Consider the following 24,123-nt stretch of genomic DNA (forward strand, 5'->3'; position numbering starts at 1 on the left):
CCTACAACTCACACATTGTTAAACTTACTGTAAGACCCAGCTATCTCACTCCTAAGGATTTACCCAAGAAAAATGTATCTGTACTCATTTTATTCGTAATAGCTCCAGACTGGAAACAGCCTGAACTTTATTAACCATTGAATGAATAACAGATTGTGATGTATTCATACAATGGAATACTAGTCAACTATAAGAAGGATGAGCTGTTGATACATGAAACAAAATAGATAAATCTCAAGAAGCATTATGAGCTCAGAAGCAAGTGAAAGAAGGCAGACACAAAGGAATACTTACTGTGTGCTTTTATTTTTGAAGAGGCAAACTGTTGGGACAGAAAACAAATCAGTTGCCAGGGTAGAGTTGAAGGAAAGAGAACTCTTGTTCTGTATCTTGATTAAGGAGGTAGTTATACAGCTGTATATAGTGATCAAACTTGTAGAACTGTGCACTTAAATAGTGAATTTTATCATATGTAAATTATACCTTCATAAAGCTAATTAAAATAAAATGGCATATCAAATTATATTAAACAGCTTGACTTACAGAAGTGGGCATTATATTTGCTGAAGGTACCCATTATACTATGCTGTTTATTGCTATTAATGAGTAATTTAATGGCAGTGTTGATGGATGCATTGCGTCTTTGTGGGAGAGTACAATAAACCTGAAGGGAAATGCGTCAGTTTATGTGGACAAGAAAACAGTTCCCCAGATGACCGATGGATGTTAGTGAACCTTAAACACTATCATGAGCATTTAGGATATCATGAAATAGCCACACTTGCTTCTTTAGTTACTATCTTTTCATTTTATTTAAATTGTTAATGTTTTTAAGAAATTACCAGAAAAGTCTTAAGATAAGGTTGCAGAAAGCACTCTTCTTAGACTAGCTCTAAACCTTTTACTGTAGATAAGAAGAAAACAATACTAGTGTCCATTTCTTTAAAGTGTTATTTTTTATATAATAATATGATCCTTCAGAGTGGTGAAAATATTTTTAAAAATATTTCTGCGAAACTGCAGTATTCAGTGCAATAGACTGACTTGTTCTGGTCTATGTATTTTGTATTTCTGTTGGTTTGTTGTCAATCTGAACACTTCTGGAAAAGATTTACAGATATAGATATATAATGTATAAGCTGATTATTTAGAAAAATGTTCACAATTCATAGCAAAACAGAACTCTTAACTATGGTTGATTTAAACTACTTAAAAAGTCAAAGACCTAGTTAATAGGATAATAAAAATGGCTTATGCTGCTGGGTTTTAAAATAACACATGATATAACTTATTGTGTATTAATTTCTACCTTCTACTTCATTTAACCCCAAGGGTAAATGCCAAAACATATTTCCCATTTAAGCTTTAAAACAACAGAACACAGGTCTTTACTGGCAATGTTGTAGAACACCATAAAAATGGCAGTTATTTCATAAAGATCTACACCTGTCTGCTTGTCCCCAGTCTCATTATGTGTCTTTTTCTTTCTATGACTTATGTCTTTTTGCTTTTTAAAGTGCTATCTATGGCAGACCATTAGCTCCTGAGAAACGTGCTTCCTGCTCTATTCTCAGACACCTATCACAGAGCATTTCACAGGGTAGATATGATGAACGAATGAATGAATGAATGAATGGATATGGTGCTATGCCTCTCCTGAGGTACAAGAATGAAAATCCAGCACCTGTTCTCAGGCAGTTCACAGTCTAGTGGAATAAACAATTATAGTACAGTTTAGTCAGTGATGCTGAAATAGAGGCTTACACAAATTATTGTGGGTGTCCAGAAAGTGATGGAAGAAGTCTAAAAGGCTTCATAGAAGACAAATCTGAGCAGAGAATAAAAGATGAGAATGAGTTGCTAAGTGGCAAAGGATATTCAAGAGAGAACAAAACACATATTCAAAGGACAAATGTTTGGAGAATGCAGAGCCAGGAACAAAGAATATGTTGTTAAAAAGATGGACCGAGGCATAATTTTTAATAGTTTAAATTTTTAATAGTTTATTTGTGCAAAAATTGATTTGAATCAGGTAGCACCAAACTGGAAGTGATTAGGAAGGCTCCACCGATAGAAGCTGGAGAAAGACTTTTATAGTGAAGGTGTAGAAGCAGAGCAAGTTGGCTGTTTATGATTGGTTGTCCTTAGGTTTTGATTTCTTAACCTTGAGGCATTACAGGCTTAGGTTTTGGTTTGTTTATAGGTTACTCAAGCATTAAAATCCCCTCAGTCTCATAGCTTCTTTGTTTACCAGTGTGTATGTATACTCATGTTAGTAGTTATCGTCAAATGGTTTTGCAGTATGGTTGTACCAGTTTACATTCACATACTAAGTTGCTTCACATTCTCACCAACACAGTTTTTTTTTTTTTTCATTTTAGTCATTCCAGTGTATATAAAATACCATTGCATTATGATTTTAACTTGCATTTTCATGATGATTATAATGAGGTTGAGCACCAGTTCATCATGCATTGGCCATATGGGTACTCTTCCTTGTGAAGTGCCTGTTAATTATTCTTATTACTGTTAATTTATAAGAATTATTTATGTTTCTGGATATAAGCCCTATATCCAATATATGTACTACATGTATCTTCCTACCTGTTACTTGCCTTTTTTCTCTTAATGACATCATTTAGTGAATGGAAATTTTAATTTTAATGTAATTAAACTTATCTCTTTTTCCTTAATAGTTTAAGAAATACCTCCTACAAACTCTCAGAGTAAAACACATCACATACTAAGGCTTCAGATTTCTCAACAACATTGACTAAAAGGCAATGGGTCATTGTGTTCTATGTCAGGGATCATCAAGATCACCCCGGATTTGGTGATCCACAGATTCACAGGACTCGTGGCTAGGAATTAACACAATGAAAGAACACAAAGCAAAATCAGCTAAAGAAAAAGCACATGGGATGAAGTCTGAAGGAAACAAGATACAAGTTTCTAAGAGTTCTCTCCCGGTGGAATCACATAGGACTTGGTTAATTCCTCCAGCAGCTAGTTGAGACAACACATGTGAAGGCTTTCATTGTGGATTCGTTATGTAGGTACTCTGCCTAGAACATGAAATTCCAGCCTCCCCAAAGGAAAGCAGGTGTTGAATATTTCATTCTATAAATATGGTATATTGCTCTATTTAGGTCTTCATTAATTTCTCTCAGTAATATTTTCTAATCTTTATAGAGGATTTGCATTTGCACATCTTTTCATTGCATTTATTTCTAGTTGATGGGTTTCGATGCAGTTTTAAGTGTAGTTTAAAATTTTATTTTCTATTTGTTGATCTGTATAAATATAATTGAAATTAAATTTCGTATATTGCCCTTGTTTGCTAAACTTATTCTAATAGTTTTTGGATTTTTTACATATGTAATGATGTCATCTTTCCTTCTTCTCTCATTCCTTCTCTTCTTTCCTTTTGTCCCTCCCCTTCCCCCTTCCCTTCTTTATCCTTTGTACTACCTACCCCTCCCTCCCAACCCACCCAGCTTCCTAGACTAGCTAGTTCCTCCAAGCAAAAATTTAACATAGCAACTATCCTTGTCTTGTTCCCCGCTCTCAGGAGGAAAGTTTTAAGAATACTAAAAATGTTGATTCCTGTAGGTTTTCTGTAGATATTCTTTAATAAGTATAGGAAATTTCTTCTTCTCCTGGTCAGCTAAGAGGTTTTATGTAATTATTATTTTGAATGACTTGGATTTTATTGTATTTTTTTCCTGCATCTATTGAGATGATATGATTTTTCTTATAACTTTATTAATGGGTTCATTACAATAATTAATTTTTAATAAGTTTTTAATTTAAAGAAATCTAAGTTAATTTATTTTCTCTTTCATGAGTACTGTTTTCTGAATCCTAAGAAACCTTTACCTACTCCCAAGTTCAGAAAAATCCTCCTGTGCTTTCTTCTAAAGCTTAGTTTTGTTTTGTTTTGTTTCATTAAGGTCTAGATCAATCTCAAGTTAATTTTTTATTTAAAAAAAACGGGTGGTCCAGGTTAATTTTTTCACATATTGTTACACAATTGTTCCAGCACAATTTGTTGAAAAGACTTTCTTCTTGTACATTGACTTGCATTGTTGCCTTTTGTCAAAATTAAATGATCATACAGACCAGGATCTATTTCAGGGACAATGAGTAATGGTTGAATATTGAACTAGTTTTGCATTCCTGAGATAAGCCCCATTTGGTCATGATGTATTATCCCTTTTATATATTGCTGGATTTGACTTACTAATATTTGTTTAGGATTTTTGCATTATGTTTAGGAGAGAAATTGGCCTATAATTTTTCTTGTAATTTTCATGTCAGGTTCTGGTAATTAGGTTATGCTAGGTTCATAAAATAAATTGGGAAGGGTTCCCCTTGTTTTTGTTTTTGGTTTTTTTTGTTTTTTTTGTTTTTTTTGGAAGAGTTTGTGTAAATTTTTTTAACAGTGAAGCCATCTGGACCTTAAATTTTCTTTGTGAGGTTTGTAATTATCGATTAAATTTTCTTAATGGATATAGGACTATTCAGATATATTTTCTTCTTGAGTCAGTTTTGGCAATATATATTTTTCAAAGCATATTCACTTTCATTTAAATTGTCAAATTTTTGTTTGTTGTTCATGAGATCTTTTAATGTCTTTAGTACCTATAGTGATTGCTTTTTAACTAATGCTACTACCTTTTTTTTTCTTTCCCCAACCCACCATCCGCCATATACTTTATTTTTTCATTCTTTATATTTTCGGGTTCTTGACTGGTCATAATTCTTGTTGTGGAAAACAAGAGTCCACAGCAGGTACTCTGAGCAGAAAAAGATTTATTAAGGAGAATAGATAGGTCACAAGACCTTTGGGATACCTAAACGGAAACTTTTTTTAATTTTACCCATTTGAAAGGTAGAACTTAACATCAAAGGGAACTATCAAAATGTGGTGTCCAGAATATTGGGGGCAGCCATAAATGAGAGGTTGAGTTACAAACTCTTTTACTCTAACTTTAATATAGAACAGGAGTTTATTATTTTTGGTTTTTGATATCTATTGATTTAACTGTGTTATGTTTTTAATGGACTTCTTAAAAAATGATTGGACATACTGTTTTAGATTTTCTTTAGAAAATGAAAAAATTCGGTGACATACAATGTTTCTAACTGTATCATCCTTTAGTTTATTTTTTATTTTCTAAGCACCATTTGCCCTTGTAGAAAACCTTGTTTCTACTAAAATTGTTTTTTATACTCTTTCAAATAATTTGTTTTGACTTGTTTTGCACTAATTTCTCTTGTGCCTTGCAAATATTTAAAAATATCTTCTATTCAAATTAAGCAATTATTGCAATATAATGTGAACAAATAATTTATCTTTTCTCTTTGACTATAACGTGAAAACTACATTGAGCACTTCTTACGTGGTTCCTGTGTGGCTTGCTTAAACTTTTTTCTCAGTAGTATTTTTAGCAGTTTGAAGAATATTTTTAAGAAATAGTGAATTCAGTTTTTTAATGGAAGTTTTTAGAAATTTTCTAAGGTTACATTGTGAATCAGAGAAGAGTTGAGACTTATCTGTCTGTATAACCCTTCAGTCAACCCTGTGGCTTACATGGTAGAATTATTCTAATTTAATCTGTAGGCTTGTTAAATATTGTTTTTCTCTTGATAATGCAAGCCGGACTGTATCTTATTAGCATTCTGATAGATTTTTGAGGGGAGGGGCACAGGCAGTATCTTGAGTTTTCCTATAGTTTGAAATGCTTTTTGAGTGCAAGGACCAAGTTTATTTTTTATTGTCTCCCCAAAGTGTATGATGCATGGTCAGTAATAGATGTTAAGTAATGTTGTTGAATTAAGATGAGAATGTAAATCAGTCGACAAAAATAAAGGAAAAAGAAGTTGGCTCTTTGACATACAGGAGACAACTAATCTTTAAAGCATTAGGTAAATTGGTTAGGAAACTGACCAGTGTTCTACCAAGAAGTAGAAATGTGTTCACTAGGTGCAGGGTTGTACTCCTGCACATTTCTAGCTAAAGATCCAGGTCCTAATCGTTTATGAAAATTACAGAACAGTCTGTGCGTTCCCTTGTTAATGAACAAGCTATATTATATGATCTCCTTTAACAATCTTCCATTATCCCCTCTTTGATTCCTCTAACATGTGTCTCACTTCCTTGCCAAGGGAACCAGCCCCATCTATGCTCTCATTCCATGCTTTTCTGCCTCCTCCAGGAACTAATTGCATCAGCCATCTCCTTCTTTCAGTATTTTCAGTATTTTTCTACCTTCTTGAGTTAATGGCACATTTTCTTCTGCCGTTATTGTCAAAGCTTTCCTTCCCTTGACTTTTTTTCTCAAGCTACCATTCTTTGTCTTTCCCCGTGCCATCAAAATTACACAAACAAGTTTTTATTCACTTCTCTGTCACTTACACAGTGTCCTCTTTTCCATCTTTGTTCTTTTTGACTTTTGAGCCTTTGACATTCTTGACTACTGTTATAGCTTTGTATAGTAGAAAGAAAGTAGGTTTTGGCTTTGACAGGCTCGAGTTTGGATTCCTGCTCTGTGTGACCTTGGACAGATTCATATCAGAGTCTGTTTTCCTTATTTGTGAAATGCACATACATGTGAATGTACTTGCCTGAGGGAAAAGTGCTTAATAAATATTCCTTCCCTGTTTTGCTTAGTTTCTGACACATTGCACTATCCTGTATTGCTATACCATTTATGAGGTGGGTAGTAGTGTTATCTTCATTTTACAAATGAGGAAACTAAGGAGTGGTGGAGCTGGGATTGTAGGAGTGGTGGAGCTGGGATTCCACCCCAGCGCTATCTGATTTCAGAGTCTAAACCCTAAGTTTCTGTGCTAAATTGCCAGCTACAGCTTCCCTGTGGTGTTAGTACACCAGTTTCTTTTTATATGATGTCAGTCGTATGAAAATATCTTTAATTGGTACAATTGACCCTTGAACAACATGAGTTTGAACTGCATAGGTCCACTTATATACAGATTTTTTTCCATAAATACTGTAAATGTATTTTCCTTACGATTTTCTTAATATTCTCTTTAGCTTACTTTATGGTAAGACTATAATATATAATACATATAACATGCAAAATAGGTTAACTGATTTGTCGGTAAGGCTTCTGGTCAACAGGAAGCTATTAGAAGTTAAGTTCTGGGAGAGTCAAAAGTTAACACGCAGATTTTCAGCTGCACGGTGGTTCAGCACTCTGAACTCTCATGTTGATCAAGGGCCAACTTATGAGATGTCAGAACCAGCGGAGCTTTTTGAATGAAATTTTCTTCCCATTTTACCTAGTGTGTGTATCTCTGTGTGACACAAGCACAGACGACTGGGTCACTTAAGTGGCCTTTTTAAATGAAATTAATTGGTAGCCAACCGAGGAAGTATACCAAGAGACAGAGTTTCGTATTTGGGGAATGCTAGATGGTACATAAAAGTGCCAAACCAAGAAATGTGAGGACAAAGGCAGATAACTGTAATACTCAGATATGTGATTGTGGGCTCACACAATGCATCACTGCTGGAAAGGAATCGTAGCTTCACTGGCTTTGCAGACTAGAAAAGAAAGTGGGAATGTTACTCCCTTAACTTCACCTTTTAGCATTGTGATGCAGTACTTCCAGGAGTAATATGGCATTCCTCTGGCTAGAGAAAATTAGTGATTTTGTTAGCAAAATGGACTCATTGTTGTACTTGCCTGTGGAAGGCGAGGCTCCTAGCCCAGTATGCAGACTGTTTTAGGGATGCCAGTATTCCTTTGGCTGACAGACAAAAGGGAGACAACATGGAGTAGGATTGCTCTCAGGGCATTATATGGGATCATGACTCTACAGCACCAAGGGCAGAAGAATGAGTTCCTATGAAGATGAACCCGATTCATAAAGACCTTAATCATTTTTCTCTCTTTCTCATCTACTCTTCAGTAGCATTGTGGCTGTAGATTGTATACTGCTCTTTCCTGAACTTTCTCTGTACACTAACCATCTGTTTAAGCTTTGACAACCTCTAGGTATGATGCTGCCCTATCCATTCTGTCTGTTCTCTGAATCTGTGTGCCAGACTTGAGGATGCTACAGAGAACCTTGAATCTTAATGTGGGGAATTCTTTCAACTCAAAAAGTATAATTTATACCTTTGAGACAAGAACTAAACAACATGCATAAAAACTATATATTGCAGTTATAAAGGAAAGGGCACACATCAGATTTAATAGCAGCAGCTGTTGTGGTGCCACATGTTGGAACACTAGTAATAGCGTCTTCAAATTCAAAAGGAAACACTATAGCATTGTAGCCAAGGAGTTAGGCCTATAATTCTTACTTTATAGGCCTTGAATCATTTTTTCTCCTTACTTCTAGGGTAAGTGGATTTATTTATAGGTGGAGACTATAGTTAAGACACTTCTCTAGAGTCACAGAGTGGGAAGGGGGCACTATGGTATTTCTCCTGTATCTTCTTTATATTGTAAAGTGAAATGTTCTCTGATATATTAGTAGTTTCTAAGATGTGTATTAAGTTTACTTAAGTATAATTACTGTGTACCTAGTTGGGATCATAATTTATATCAGGCAAGCTACAAAATGTAGATTTATTATTTTAGTTGTAGGTATAAAACTTATGCCACTGATGGAATGATCTGCTTTCTTATTGTAATGGATTAGAAAACTTTTAGTGCTTTGGCAGGATTAGGAGAAGGCATAATCTCACTTTTATGAGACTATCATGTGAAAGTACTATTAAGGAGCATATTTGAGTATGATTTATATCAAAACTCAGCTACTTTATTATAGACAATAAAGGAACTATTGGTCTAAAACTAGTAAAACCTTTTTCTCTAATAGGTAATTAATAAAATGTCTCCAACATCCCTGAAGATCGCATTAAGGCAACTCATGGCGGGATCTTCAAAGACTTTGCAAGAAGTGTTAACTATGGAATATCGTCTGGTTCGAGCTTGTGTGGTAAGATTTTTAAAAAAGCAGTAGTTTCTAGTTATGAATGTAATATATGTTTATTGTATAGCCTATAAAATATAGAAAGTTATAAGAAAATTAAAATTACCTGTAAATGTTTCTATGAAAACAACAGGCTAGTTAGCTTAGGGTGTGTTGAAGTATTGCTTCCAGATTGTTACTAAGCCTTTATGAAAAAGCAGTTACATTTGTATATAAGTGTAAGATTGCTAACCTCATGTGGAATTCAAAATAGAAATTAACCACTTTTCAGGCATGGTCTCTGACCTTGGGCAAGAAGCATAAACTCTCTAAATCTGAATTCATCATTGGTAAAATGAGTGTGTGTGTATGTGTCTGTATACATATATATGTATACACACATATATAAAATGTACAAGTGGAAGTTATTAGTCTGTTACCTGTTTTAATCAATAGATTAACATTGAAAGTGCCATTGTAAATACACGTAAAATAGATAATTATCCAAAGATTATTGATTTCATGAAACATTTCATATTTTTGATTTCATGAAACATTTCAGAGTCATAGTGATTTCTTCCTCCAGATGATAAACTCTTTAAAAGCAAAATCATCCCTTTTGTGTTGTGTATAGAGGGCCCTTAGATTAATAAATTTATGACCTAAAGGAAATATTTTAATAGAAAGAACACATCCCTAATGGACTTTCATGACTTGAAGTAGTTATTAAGATATTCAAAGTAGTTCCTCTAACCATGACTAGAACTCTATTAGTCATATCTTACAGTCACACCCTGTAGGATATAAATGGTAGCTGAGGTCTCTTGTTCTGAGTAGATACTGTGCTAGGCACTTTATATGCATTCTCTCCATTAAATCTTACATTATCTTTAGAAGGATAGGTACTATTATTGTTTCCATTTTACAGATAAAGAAGCTGTGGTATAGAGATGGTACAGAGGCATGGCATGTAAAACCAGGCAGTTTCACCACACGGCCTGCACACTTGACCACTGCCTGGTATACCTCACATAGCCCATGTTTTTCACTGTACATTTAGTGTACTGCCTAGATCGATTGATTCCCTCCTTCCTTCATTTTCTCAGCAAATATTTTAGCTATGTGCCAGGCACTGTCTTAAGTGTTACATTGTTGAAAGAATGACACTGTCCCATCCTTACAGAATTTATAGTCTACTAGACTACAAATAACAAGTAAACAAAATAAGTAAAATAATTACAAATTGTGGTTAGTGCTCTAAAAGCAATATATACTGGGTTGGTGATAGAAGAGAATGATGCAGGGATGGGAGGGAGTGGGGAGATAAAGGGAAACCTCCTTTTAAAAAGTTGGGCCGGGAAGACATCTTTGAGATGTCAGCTCACCTGTGACCTGAAGGTGAGAAATGAGTATATTGAGAAGCCTCTTGGATTTCAGCACAGAGTGATTTGGTTCACTTTGTTTAAGGTAATTATTGCCTGCTGAATGGAGGCGGGGTTGGGGGGGTTCAAGAGTGGATGTATAGACCAGATATGAGTTTATTGCAGTAATCCAGGTGCAAAAATAGTAGTAGCTTAGATGAGGGTGGTGGCAATGGAGAGAAGTGAATGGATTTGAGATCAAAGTAGGCAATAGAATTAATAGACCTTGATGTTAGAAGTGAGGGAAAGAATACCTTTAGGAGTTGGAACTTAGAGTTGTAGGTTAGAGATTTAAATCGGAAAGATATTAGCACCAGCAACATGCCTGAAAACTACATACTGCAATTATAGAGGAAAGGACAAACATCAGATTTAGACAGCATGTAATGGGACCTCTTGTAGCAGCTGTTGTGGTGCCAGTCACACACGTGTTGGAACACTAGTAATAGCATCTTTAAATTCAAAAGGAAGTGACATAGCATTGTAGAGATTTATTTATTAACAAATAAGAGTACTCAGCATGTGCTGGGCACTATTAGAGGCACCAAGAATACATAAAAAAACAAAACAAAATTTCAACTCTAGTGGAACTTACTTTGTTATGGGGGAGATAGATTATAAACAGGTAAATTTGTAAAATATACTATAGTAAGTACTAAGGAGAAATAAAGTGGAAAGGGGGATGGATACAGGAAGAAGAGAGAGGGGGTTTGAACTTGTAGATGGGATGATCAGAGAAGACCTCACTGAGAAGGTGTTATTTAAGTAAAATCCTGAAAGAAGTGAGTGAGTGATCATCCAGGCAGAGGGCACCACAAGTAAAAGCTCAGATATGGGTGCATGCCTACCTGTTTTAGGAACCTCAGGGAGGCCTTGTGGATGGAGTAGAGTGGAGGGATGGTCAGTGAGTGAGAGAGAGATGAAGTCAGAGCTAACAGGGCAGGAAGGGCTGCACAGAGCACATGTGGCCTTGAAGGTCTTTATAAGACTTTGGCTTTTGTTCTGAGTACAGTAGAAAGCCACTGGATATTTTTGAGCAGAGGAGTCACATGATCTTATATTTTAACAGAATTCATAGCTGCTGATGTGTTGAGTACAGAATGGATAAGATCATTCAGAAGGAAAATAAGAGACTTCTGATCTTAGCCCTGAGGAGCACCAACATTTTGAAGTGGGGCAAAGGAGAAGTAGAAGAGGAAAAGGGCAGAAGTAGAAGAACCCGGGGAGTGCAGTGTGATAAAGGCAAGAGGAGTGTTTCAAGGAAGAGGGAGTGCTGCCGAAGCACTAGTAGATGAAGATAAAAGCATCCTATGCATTTGGCAACACTGAAGTTATGGATGATTTTGGCTAGTCGTTTCAGAGGAGATTGGGGCAGAAGTTATATAGTGTGGTAAGTTGGAGAGGAAATGAGTAAATGGAAGGTGAAGAAGTGGAGACTGTATATACAACTCTTCTTCAAACAGAAATAGGGTAGAAACTGGAACTGCGGAATCAAATGAGTTTCCTTTTTTATTTGGTAAGGTAGGAGATACTGGAACATGTTAATAAATGATTGAGAATGATCCAATAGAGAAAAAAGATTATGTTAATGATACTAATAATAGTTAACATTTATTGAACACTTACTGTCAGAAACTGCTAGATGTGGATCAAGATAATCCTATGATGGATGTATTGATACTGCCATTTCAGGAAACTGGGAGGTAGAGAAATTATTATCCCAAGGTCACATAGTTTCTATGCAGTAGAGCCAGGAGGTGAACCCTGAGGTTTGAACTGCATGTACTTAGCCACTAAATTTTACTGCCTGCATTGACGAAGCCAGGAGAAGAAAGAGAGATGGAAAACCTTCTCAAGCAAAGTCCTTGAGAAGGTAAGAGAGATGTTACTATGCAGGGGCAGTCTGGCCTTTGAAAGAAGGATGGTCCCTTCTTCTGTAGTCAGGAAAGGGAAGTCATGGTACAGATGGCGGTAGTTGAGCTGCAGGTGTTTCAGTGGTGGGAAAAAGAAAATGTTCACGTGTTAGGGCTCCTCTTTTTTTTAATGAAGTAGAAGGTTAAGTCATTAGCTGAAAATATAGTGAGAGTAGAGTTTGCTAGAGGTAAAGTTTGAGTTAGAAAACAGTTTAAATCATTATCTTGGGGAGTAGGGAAGAGAACCATGGGTAACTGAGCAGTTTTCCATGCCTATTTGAGATTTGTGATTATGGATTTTAAATTAAACAAGTCACAGTTGTATGATTTTTCTGCCCCAAAGATTGAGCTCCTCGAATGCAGCAGCAGGTAAATGGTAAGGTTCAGCTGGTGCTGGGATTTTGCCAGGACAGAATAAAGAAAAGGGCTTGAGGGGAGAGGAGGACATTTTCAAGGAAAAGTGACCACATTAATAGAATTCGGGAAACTGGGCTGGATGAAGAGCGAAGTGAACAGGTAGAAAGTCATAGGATCAGTGGAGCTCAGTAAGCTGAGGGATTTGCAGCAATGGAAATACTTGAGCACATAAGGAGAGTATGTTGTCAGAGTTGGTTCAATCTCTGATGTCATGGCTCAGGTTGTGGCCATGGGACTGGGAGGCCAGAGCAGGCTTGGAGAGAGATCACTGGGAATAAGGATGCCCAGAGAGTTCCCTTTTGCCTTGATTTTCTTTCAGGTATGCCATGACTTCCACGAAGGCGTCAGGGCAGGTAAGTGAGAGTTATTTCTTTCCTGGCTATTATGAAAATAGGATTTATGAGTATATACTATTAATCAAATATTATAGTTGTTTTATTAGTGAAAATTAGACATTTATAAAGATTGCAGTTTTTAAAAAAATATTACCAATTGGCATATAAGGAAAAATAAGTCTTTGAAATCACATCACCTGGTCACTGCTCCCGAATTATATGTAAGAGGTAATCCTGCTCCTGCAGTCACATGAACTGTCTCTACTAAGTGCAGTGTGAGCTTTTTTTGCTACTCATTTTGCTACTGAAGCCTTTGAAAGGTATCTTTATTCCCTTGCAAAGAACCTTCACACCCCCTACCCTCCTCTCTTGTACTGGCCTGGCAAAATCCCAGCAGTGTCAAACTCTCCCCTCTCCCTCTTTTCCTGTACCTGAACAGTTAAAACATTGACATTGAGAAAAACCATATGACATAATTCATAACATCTGCTAATGCTTTTATTAATTTTTTTGCTTACCTTCAAAGTCAGCATATTTAGAAAATGCAAGTGGTTTTTTTTAATTCCTAGCAAATTTGGAATAATTTATTTTTATGTGTATGCCCATATCTCTATAAATAATAGCTCTTATTTCTCTTGTTTGAGTTCTTCTGCATGTATTTTGCTTATCTACTCTTCTTATAATTTTATTCGTCACTTCAATATAGTACAGACTGTGTATATATTTTATCTGAGTAAAAGGTTATGTTCTCTGAGCTTTAAGCTTCAATAAACTTTACTGGTTATTGCTGTAAAATTTTCTTAATTTATGGCATACTGTAATATCAGAAATAAGCAGAGGGTTCACATCCTTTTAGAGGACACATGCAGTGGAGTCAGAGGAGACAACTATGTTTTATAGAGACCAAGTAAAATATGCATTTTCCCCACTAATTCCTGGCAGATTCTTGCTGCATGTGGATCAACACTTCTGATTTTAGGAGGACCTGTGTGGTGTTTGAGTTATATTGCTAAAATATTCATTATATGTTATAGCAACCTTTCTTAAACTTAAAGATATTGTTTTTATATATACCGTCAGTTATTTTAAGAAAAAAGTTGAAACCAAGCAGCATTAAAGTTCTAATTTATAACACAGGTGCTTATCAAACTACTTTTAATAAATAGAAAGTATGTTGCTTCATCTTTCGGCATAACCTTTTTATTCAGAAAGCAGTATCTATTCTGGGTAAAACATGTTTTTGCATAGTCAAATGTTGCTATAATTTGCTAATTATAAAGTAAGCAAATTAGATAAAATAAACTAATGTTGGCAAATTGGATAAAATAAACTAGCAGATTATAAAATAAACTAGCAAATTCTTACATTTAATATCTAGAACTTCCTAGTTATAGAAGAAAATAAAAATGGATCATCTTAGCAGAGATAGAGAGCTACCAAATGGTATTTGAGTGAGTGCCTCATGAGACCTGAAAAATCCAAGCTGCCTACGTGGCAAGAACTTGTTATATTTATGCCAGGTAAAAATTTGATAGTTCGAAATTAACACCCAGATTTTACTACAATTCTCTTTCCTTTTGCCCTTCAGTGTACTGTTAAGCAGGTAGATAGCACTGGCCAGAGGGCTTAAAAGGGAAGAGATTCTTGTAGAAAGAATGTTCTGGGATTGTTTTTATTTACACTGTCCAGGGAATGTTAAAACTTTCGAGTTGGCAGGGACTGTAACATCAGTCTTCAATATCACCACTGATCTGATGATACTGGAATCCCAAAGTTAGGCAGCCAAACCTTAAAAACTTCCAGTGTCCACATTTAATTATGCATAAAGCCCTCTTCCATCTTCCTCCTGAAGCAGGCTTCTTCCTCAGTTCCCAGACTGCTTCTTTAATTATTTAGCCTTTTAATGCTCAATGTGGTTTTTTAGGTTCATTATAGAGTTTGTATGTTTAAATATTTTCATTCTTCACAAGAATTTTGTACACTTTAAGCATGATTGAAATTCCCTACCATACTAAATGTAGCCCCCTTCTGTTTCTTTAGTTTTTTTTTTTTTTTAGATAATTGTAGATTCACATGCCATCATAAGAATTAATATAGAAAGAGCCTACATACCCTCCACCCAGTTTCCCAGATGGTAATATTTGTATAAGTAGTATATTGTCACAGCCAGGAAACTGATGTTTCCCTCATTTATGAAGGAGAGGTTACAGATTGCCTCATAGTTATAATCCTGTGGGGATACTGTGTGGCTACTCTAAATGATGACTACACTGAAATAAGAGAAGTAGGGTTTCTCATGATAACCTGAAGGCGGTCTGGTATTTTAATTCAGTGCTGTGTGAACTAGTGGGCTCAGCAAAATGCCAGTATCCACATTTAATTATGTATAAAGTCCCCTTTAAAGTAATTTTCCTCTCAAATCAATGTGGAGGTGATTGGAAGGTAGATCTGAGCCCTCCACCCTCTCCTTCCTTCTCTTTAAACCACACAAGCTCTGGTTTTAGCTGCTTTATTGCAGGGAGATTTCATTTACGTTTTTGTTTGAAGAGGAAAGGAGTTCTAAGCCTTCAACTGCTGGATTTGTTCAGTAGGCTGTATTCAAGCTAGAGGCATCAAGCTTAGTAGGTTAGAAAATAACCGCACAGTCATCATCAGTACATTGCTATCCATCCAAATTTGGTGGGGGCTTAATTTATAAGAAAAAAATGAAACAAAAATTCAGACTTTGCAGGGAAAAAAATGTGCTATAGAAAAATATGCCTAGTCCCAGGTAGTTTTGATTCAGTAATTAAAATCTGGTAATACCAGAAAGAAATGAACTAACTTTTCTCATATCTTCACTTGACAGTTTTAATAGATAAAGACCGGAGTCCAAAGTGGAAACCAGCTAATCTAAAAGAAGTGACTGATGAAGATTTGAATAATTACTTTAAATTTCCGGGAAGCAATGATTTGAAATTTTGAAGTGAATTTTGAAAGTATTATTTTAGAGCAGGGGTTGACAAACTATGGCACATAGCCAGAATCTGTCCAGCTGTCTGTTGTTCATATATTCCACAAACCGAGATTGGTTTCTGCATTTTCAAATGGTTGGGGAAAGAAATTAAAGACATATTTCATGATGTGAAAATTACATGAAATTCAAATATGAATGTCCATAAAAAAAGCTTTTAAAACATAGCTGTACTCATCTGTTCACATATTATTTATAGCTGCCATGAGTAGTTGCAACAGAGATTGTAAGGCCTGCAAGACCTAAAATATTTACTATCTGGTTCTTTTCAGAAAAGTTTGCCAACCCATTTTAAAAGATGGGAAATTTGAAGGCCTTTAGAGATTCTCAAGTTAGTAATCTAATTAAAATGGGAACTTTGGCTTTTGGTTTTGAGTAGTAGTTTATATGTTGATTAAATAAATATATATATATATAATAAAAAATTAAAACCCTGAAATTTTTTTGGATACTGTTAATGCTTCATAGAGTTTTCTCCATGTATATGTGTGTGTGTGTGTATATATATATATATATAAATCTATTTGACAGTAACTGAGTTACTATTGCAGAAGTGTTCCTTTTATAACTTTAGAATTCTCAATCAAAGAGAAAAGGTTTTTATGAAGTTGTTTCCAGTATTATTAACTCAGTCTTGGCCATTCCTAAAGTTAACCACAATCCCTTATTATGGTAAAAGTGAAAGCATTATTTCTTGTTGTTTGTAATATTTGCTAATTTGGCAGAATGAAGAATTAGGAAACTCCAATCTCTAAGTGGCTCTCTGTTTTCTGTAATTTACATCAAACATCTGTGTGATAACAGTTATTTGGCCTTACACAGTTCAAATCAGGAGGTAAACAAAAACAATACTTTTATTTAAAATAGAAATATCTTCAGTGATTGTTACTGTTGACAAAATGAGTTTTTTTCAAGGTATGCAAGAAACTAAAGTGTTCCAGACTTGTGACCTTAAAGTCTAGGTAAGAAGAATTTTTTAGTTAATTTATCATTTTATAACTTGTATAGTTTTTCCTTCCCTCAGAAACTAAGAGAACTTCAGGTTTGTAAGCAAGTTTGTAAGAACAAAAAGTAGCAGAACTGAAAATGACATCAAAGATTATATCTTGTACCCTTCTCATAGATGAGGAAATTGCAATCCAGAAGGAATTGCTTTAAATTTTGTTCTTAATATATTAAACATGAAGGATTTCCCCCCCCCCGCCCCCAAAATTTAGGAACAGTTTGGAATAAATATGCCATAATGGACATGTTTACATTTATATTATTAGAACTTCTAAATTGGAACTGAATGATCCAGGAAATTACTTACATAACTGAATTTTTATTTGCTTTGTATTTGTTAGAAATGTAGATGTTAAGTCCTTTATGTTAAAAAATTTGAAAATAGTGTTGAAAAGCATTTGCTTATTACTTCAATTAAATAAGAACTCAGCTAGTTGCAACTAGACTTTTATTATATAGTTACAAAAAAAGTGTTTTCACAAAAATATTTGGAAAAAATATACCATTTCATAGCTAAGTCTTACAGGGAAGAGAATTTGCTAACAAAACTTGAGTTTTGCAAAGTGAGATACAGGGTGTGCATCTGAGCTCATGCCCAGTCCTCCAAGACATGTCCTGTTTGGGCACACAAATACAGGATGACTGCATCGTGATTAAGCAAACAATATACTTGTTAGAACTTTTTTTTTAATTACCATTCCTTGACATTTATAATGTCCCTAACTTTTGATTTCTAAAACTATACAAAAGTATGGTTTCCTCCATTTCATAAAATGTCATTTATATTGAGGATATTTGAGTACCATGCTTTGTTCATTCAATATTCATTAATACTAATAAGGCAGTTTGACACAAATCATTCCTTTGAAACTAAGATCATTTTTATCTCCTTCAAAATTGTGTTTTAAGTGCTAATAATAACCATAGTTAGTGTGTAGAGAACTGGTAAGGCAACCGAAAGTGGAGGACTCATATCAAAGGCCTGAAACTGAAAGATAATAGTGTACAGGAGACACTGAACTGCGGGAAGAGTGGGGGAGCACATTTGTGGGGTTATGTGAGTCTTTGTAAATGCGGAATTGGCACATTTCCTCTGATAATCTGCTTCTACAGTTGCCAACTGCAGGTTCTTTGTCGTGCTGGTGGTGGCTCATCTGCCCCTAGGGATTCAGGATGTTTTTGAAGGAAACGATCCAGTGGTTGTGGATGTGTCAGTGTAGTAAAGAAAGTGGCTTCCGTGTCCTCTCCCTCGGTTGAAAGTACTGGAAACTTGTATTGCAATGAGTGATGCAGTGATGGAGTTTGACATTAGTGCTGTTTCTTGGGCTCTCTTTTCCCCACTTTCTGTTTCCCCTTACTATTTGGCCATTATTCTTATTTCATCAGAGTTGTGATGAAGTTGGAACAAATGTTTCCTTTTCTAGTAGCTAATCTTGTTTTATATTTTTCCTCCCTCAAATAGTCCTTCTATTCTTTTATTGTTCATGTAAGACCTTTAAAGTGAAGTAAATCTAATATTTAAATATGAAGGTATGAAAGAAGCCAAAATATCCTGTCAAAGATGTTCGTATTTATCTCGTCATCAAGGCCAAACTATGTCTTGATAACTACCATGTGCAGTACAAGTCTTATTGTAGCTCTTTCTCCTGCCTGCTCCTAAGCTGGTTTATCCACTAACACATTTATTATACAAGCTTTGTAGTTTCTTATCTATGGTTTGACATATAATGCAGCATACATTTTCAAGATAAGTCTCTGTATGTCACAAGGTATGTTTAAATGATTCAGGAGTGAAGGGGGTGGTGCTTGGTAGCAGAACTGTACGCCATAGTGCTGCAGAGGGTAGCAACAGTTTAGACTTCTAGCTAGATATGGATCTGGCAGGCATCCCTGTTATGCCCCAAGGGAATAGGGGCCCAGGGCAAAGGAGGAACCTAAAGTTAAAATATTTAGATATAACCAAAACCCAGTAGTCTGTGTCCTTATGTGTGCTGAAAATTTTAGTGTGATGTGTTGCTTTTATATGGCTTTGTGTTCTTGCCATAATATGTATTAATGCCTAATTATATCTTTCAGCAAATGACTTTGAAGCAAAAGTTTCCTAACGTGAGATATAAATGAATGAAAAATAGCAATATCCAGGCTTTTATCTCAGTACATTCAAAAACCTAAATTTTTCTTCATATGTTGGAAATGTGTTTTGCAGTTTTAGGAAATTTTGTTCTTAGCTTTATGACTTCAGGTCCTTTATATAAACAGGGGTTGTGGTTCTATTTTCTAAGTTGCGAAGATGGCAAGTACAAAAGAACAGTACACATCCTGGGTCTAGGTGAATTGAAAGTTGCATGACCACATGTCCAAAGGCAATGGAAAGATGGCATAACACTCACTTCAAAGAGCTTTCTTTGCCCATGTAACTTGGAGAATTCATTCTAATGGATTGTGAGTGTCAAAGTATTTGTTAAAATTAGAGGTAGCATTTCTGCCTGCTTGAAAGGCCTAATACATATTTATCTCATTAAAGAGCTCACGAGCCTTTCTCTGCCTTCCTTTAGATTTCAATGACAAGGGTCTGTTGTATCTCAGTACAGGATCTAATGCACATGGGCTTATATAATTCCCTTTTCAGTTAAACCCAATGTGTAGCAAATCTTGATGAAAAGGTAATTCTAAAGACAGTCCCAATTTTCCTACAAGTTATGTCTTAGTGTCTTCTTTCCTCTCTCCTAATTTTGTCACCATCGATCTTAAACAGTACTTAATTCTTAAAAAAAAAAAAAAAAAAAGCTTCCAAGCCTTATTTATGAAAATAGTATTGTATATGGCTGTAAATGCCCTAAGGGCATTGTTTTCATAAAAAACGTAAGTACTCTCTTGGAGGAGTGTTTGAGCTTTTGTAATACAGCTATAAATCTTTATGCATCATCTGGTCCCACAGTAATTTGGTGACTGCCCCACTAGTCATTAAAGTGGGGATGAATATACATATACCAGCCTTCCGCATCTGTGAGACAACAAAGCTTAATACACATTCAACGTTGAGGCCAAGTTCTGCTTTCTGCCTTGCCAACTAGGGCTTCTTTTGTTTTAAAATTTACTGGATTGCTGTTTATAAAAGGTACCCAAACCTGTTTTCTTGTGTAGTTATATATCACTAGGCTTAATTCAATGCAATAAACATTAATGCCATGACTTCTGTAAATTATATCTTGTGAAATGCCTTATACGCAAAGTCTGAGTCATACAATAATAGCTGTGGTTAGTTAGGGCCCTGTGGTTCAAGGTGATATTTTTGTAGATGAAAAGCATAACTCTTAAGGACAGGGTTCATGGTAGACCTTTTGCTTTTTGATCATTTGTGTTAATAGGGATACTTCACACATATAGTTTTGATAAATAAGACCCTGTGAATAAGACAGACACTGTTAATCACCATGGCTTGAATGCCATTCATTGCCAAGGCATTTCAAGAAAATTTTTTTTCCGTATTTCAGGGGGGTTTTGGTGTAAATGAACAAATAGTTATTTTAAAGGAGTATCTTCAAACCTTTGGAAACTTGGGGCCTTTTTCTTTGGTGATGCTATCTCAAGAAGAAAGTGGTATGACATACAGCCGATTACTGTGGTGCCACAGGACCTACATTTAGCCCTTTCAATGACTAAAATCCAAAACCAAGCAAATAGAAACTGCTGCTACCACAGAACTGCTTAAAACACATTTCATTTTAGGTATTCCTGCATTCTTGATATTATAGATTTATTTTTATATTCAGATGAAGTCATTTGATCACAGCACTTTTTGCTTTTCTTTCCTGTATTTAAACTAGCACCAGCTATATCCACAGTTCAAGTAAGTGTCATCATCCTACAGTGTCAAGGCCCTTCACTCTCAATGAATGGAATGTCATAGTATTTGATGTTATTGTTTGCCCACTGCTGCAAGGCATCACTCAAGATTTGCTGGGACAGGCGGTGTGCAAATTCGAAGACCACGATTTCGGGCTTTGAGGGTTCCTTCACTTCCTCATTGATAACTGAAGGCATCCTAGGTCGAAATCTCTCTTCTGACATAAAGCTTTCTGCACTTGCATGCCGGTCGTCACTCTCAATTGTAGTAGGAAATGGGAAAGTTTGCTTTGATTTCATGCAGCCCATGTTATGAAGAGCTTTAACTGAGTTTAAGCAAAGAAGTAGCAATGACTGCTTAACAGCATCTTTGGTAAACACTGAGCATTTGTCCACTTAATAGCCACTTCAGAAATCAGTGTTCCCTTTCACCACTCTTCACACATAGTATTTATCTGTCAAGAGAAGAGAAGTTTTATTTTGAATATCCAGAATGCAAAATACTGTACAAACATGCTACCTAAACATACCTTTTTACCACTTTGGTCACATGGAGGAAATGTGAGGTAGCTATAGTTTTTAACAATTTACAAAATAGACATTTTTTTTCAAGGTCTTAAAAATTTTATCAAACTGAAAACACAGTAAACTTTTACTAGCTTAAATTTATTGATGTTACCAGGGGTCAGCCAACTAGTCTTTGGGCCGTATTCTAGCTGCCTATTTTGTAAAATAAAGTTAATAGAACATAGGCATGTCCATTCGTTTACATATCATCTATGGCTACTTTTACAGCAGAGTTAAGTAGTTGTGACAGACCATGGGGCTCTTTATAGAAAATTTTTGTCAACCTCTGATCTATACTGTTAAGGGAAACGAGCATAACCAGATTTTCGTGTGCCTGGGACCTCATGAACCTACATATCTTGAGCTGTTCCCTCCTTAATTCCAAATGCATGAAAGAAGCTGTAAACTATTATTTAGAGCATCTGAGATCTTGCTCCTCAGCAACTATCGTCAGTTTTGGCTCAAACTCTTATAAAAGTTCTTTTTACAGATTGGACGTTTCTTATGTCAACATTTACTTAGCATAGTATGGCAGTTCACTGGCAGCATCTGGTAAGCTCTCGCTGGCCCTTGCTTGGGTATTTTTAGGTGACTTAGAATTTTGAGGGGGTTGCCTGAGGAAAAATTTCCTCTAGGGAGCGAAGCAATCCTATAGGGATGCACACCACATTTGGCTCATCTGGAGATGTGCATGTAAAGGTTGTTTCCCCCAGAAGTTTGTTCAGACTCTACAGATATCATAATTAACAGGGGAAATTGTGTCTCTGAGTCTGACAAGCCCCACAGTCAGCCTCCCATTAATACTAAGATGGCCTAGATGAGGCTCCTTTGATACTTCTCTTTTTGTGTGCACAATTAGAGCCAGCTTAAAAATTAGAATGAATGGGGGAAAGAAAACTATTAGAGACTGTTTCAACTCAAAAAAGCCTTCTCCCTTAAGCTAAAGTAAAACTATGTAAAAGGATTTACAAAAAAAGTAAATAATTGGATCAACCTATGATGTCGTTTAGGCGTCAACCAAATTCTCTGAGGTATTAAAAATAGCTGCCCTTATTTTAAAAGGGAGGTCATTTGGAACTTGACTTGTCAAAGGAAGATATAAATTGTAAAAGGCTTCCAAAACAAAATTTGGATCTGACTGTTCTGTCTATATATGTGTGTTATAAATATGGGATAGTTTTCTACCTCCAGATGTTACTGTTAAAATAAATTTAAAGGAAAGTACTTGTAAGGATTGAGTATTCTAAATTTCTCAGAAAAATATAGAAACTAATTCAAATGCTTTTCAGGTTCATGTGATCTAAGATTAATCCTTAGTAAATAAAACAGACATCTCTATTTTACCTGGGTTTTGCAAAAATAAGTCCATGTTAATAATTGACTTCCATGTATGAAATGTTTCTAGAGGTTATTATAAAAGGTCTTAAATATATTTGCCAGTAAAAGAGCCTATGTTTCTAGAAATTATAAAATGTCTTCATAAATCTGCCAAGCTAAAGAACGCTAATTGCTTATTTAGTTTCCATTAGAAATTGGGATTTTTAAGGATTAAAATCTCAATAATGTAGGAATAACTTTACGGCGTTCCAAAAGGGCCCCTGGAATACCTCAAAAGATTTGTCTTTCATGTTATATTTTATGGGAAGCATTGGAAAATAAGTGATGAAAAAACATCTAGGGCATAGTTCATGGGTAAACAGTGTTACAGTTGGCCTGTGGGAAAACCCAAGAAGGCTGCTTGGTTCTTCCTGGCATCACCATAGTGCATTTAAGCTGAATTTAGATAAACTTATGAGCTGACATTATTGAAAAGAGACATCTTATACTACTGCCAAGGTTTGACAGTCACTTGAGAGAAATCACCAGTTGGTAACCACTTCCATTCACAGTAAGCTCCCAGGAGACAAAGATTTTTAAAGATCATTGACTGCCACCTGGAGATTTTATTGGAAAGGACCTCAAATAAAAGACACTCTCCAACTTCATTGGAAGGGACCTTATCCGGTGCCCAACTGCAAATGGACACCCTCTCTACAAAGACTCCTTGAGGACCAGAAGCCACTTACACCAGAGGTAGACAGCTATCCTAAGACATTGACAAGGCCTGCATACCTATGGAATAATATTGAACTCAGAATCCATTTTGTTTGATTGTCTTTACCTGTCGCTAATGACTGTAGTCATGATATACTTGTTCTTTGGCTTTTTCTATATAGTCCAACTGTTAATGATTACTGAACATGTATAAAGATAACTGTTAATATTCTTTCCATGGCTTATGCAAACCCTATAGATGCCAAATACAGAAAAATGGAAGAGGCAAAACTCAGATCATGTTAGTTAAAGATAGAAATGATCCATCATGTTTTTTCACAATAAAGGCCGTAAGACCTGACTGCCTTCCATTTACCTGCCCTTTGTTTTGGGAAAATTCAGCCTCGACCTACATCCCTTTGTGGATGAATAAAGGGGCTAGCTCTATGGAAAGTAACCTCACAGGGTGATGCAGTTATACATTCCTAAAAAGTCACGGTGAACGGTCACACTCCAGGCCTATAACTTCTTTACTAAAAGGTTTAAGTAAACCTTGTTCATTGTTTCTATGCATTTAGGTTAACACACCTTTGAAATGCCTTTCACACCCCTCCTTCTGA

The 24,123-nt window shown here is 35.5% G+C and overlaps 2 protein-coding genes across 12 annotated transcripts in view; one reads left to right on the forward strand and one right to left on the reverse strand.

The window, feature by feature from the left end:
* HIBCH (3-hydroxyisobutyryl-CoA hydrolase) overlaps positions 1-23,864 on the forward strand; it is a 74,600-nt gene extending 50,736 nt beyond the window's left edge. Inside the window, exons 11-14 of one of the 11 annotated variants that reach the window (XM_023528816.1) lie at positions 8,860-8,974; positions 12,328-12,332; positions 21,960-22,021; positions 23,359-23,864. In XM_023528816.1, coding sequence (XP_023384584.1) covers positions 8,860-8,974; positions 12,328-12,332; positions 21,960-22,021; positions 23,359-23,386 — 210 coding nt within the window. In that variant the 3' untranslated portion in view covers positions 23,387-23,864. Of the gene's footprint in view, positions 1-8,859; positions 8,980-12,065; positions 12,096-12,327; positions 12,338-13,022; positions 13,057-15,886; positions 16,797-20,883; positions 20,938-21,959; positions 22,022-23,358 lie in introns of those variants that run through there. The other 10 variants (XM_011356051.2, XM_023528804.1, XM_011356065.2 and 7 more) reach the window with 10 other exon arrangements.
* CUNH2orf88 (chromosome unknown C2orf88 homolog) lies at positions 20,900-21,307 on the reverse strand. Its single transcript, XM_011356040.2, has one exon. It carries the CDS (start codon positions 21,209-21,211, stop codon positions 20,930-20,932), a length of 282 nt encoding a protein of 93 aa, XP_011354342.1. The 5' UTR covers positions 21,212-21,307; the 3' UTR covers positions 20,900-20,929.
* Positions 23,865-24,123: the final 259 nt, after the last annotated feature.

The sequence above is a fragment of the Pteropus vampyrus genome, unplaced genomic scaffold (genome assembly GCF_000151845.1).
Source record: "Pteropus vampyrus isolate Shadow unplaced genomic scaffold, Pvam_2.0 Scaffold2, whole genome shotgun sequence".
Classification (NCBI taxonomy): domain Eukaryota; kingdom Metazoa; phylum Chordata; class Mammalia; order Chiroptera; family Pteropodidae; genus Pteropus; species Pteropus vampyrus.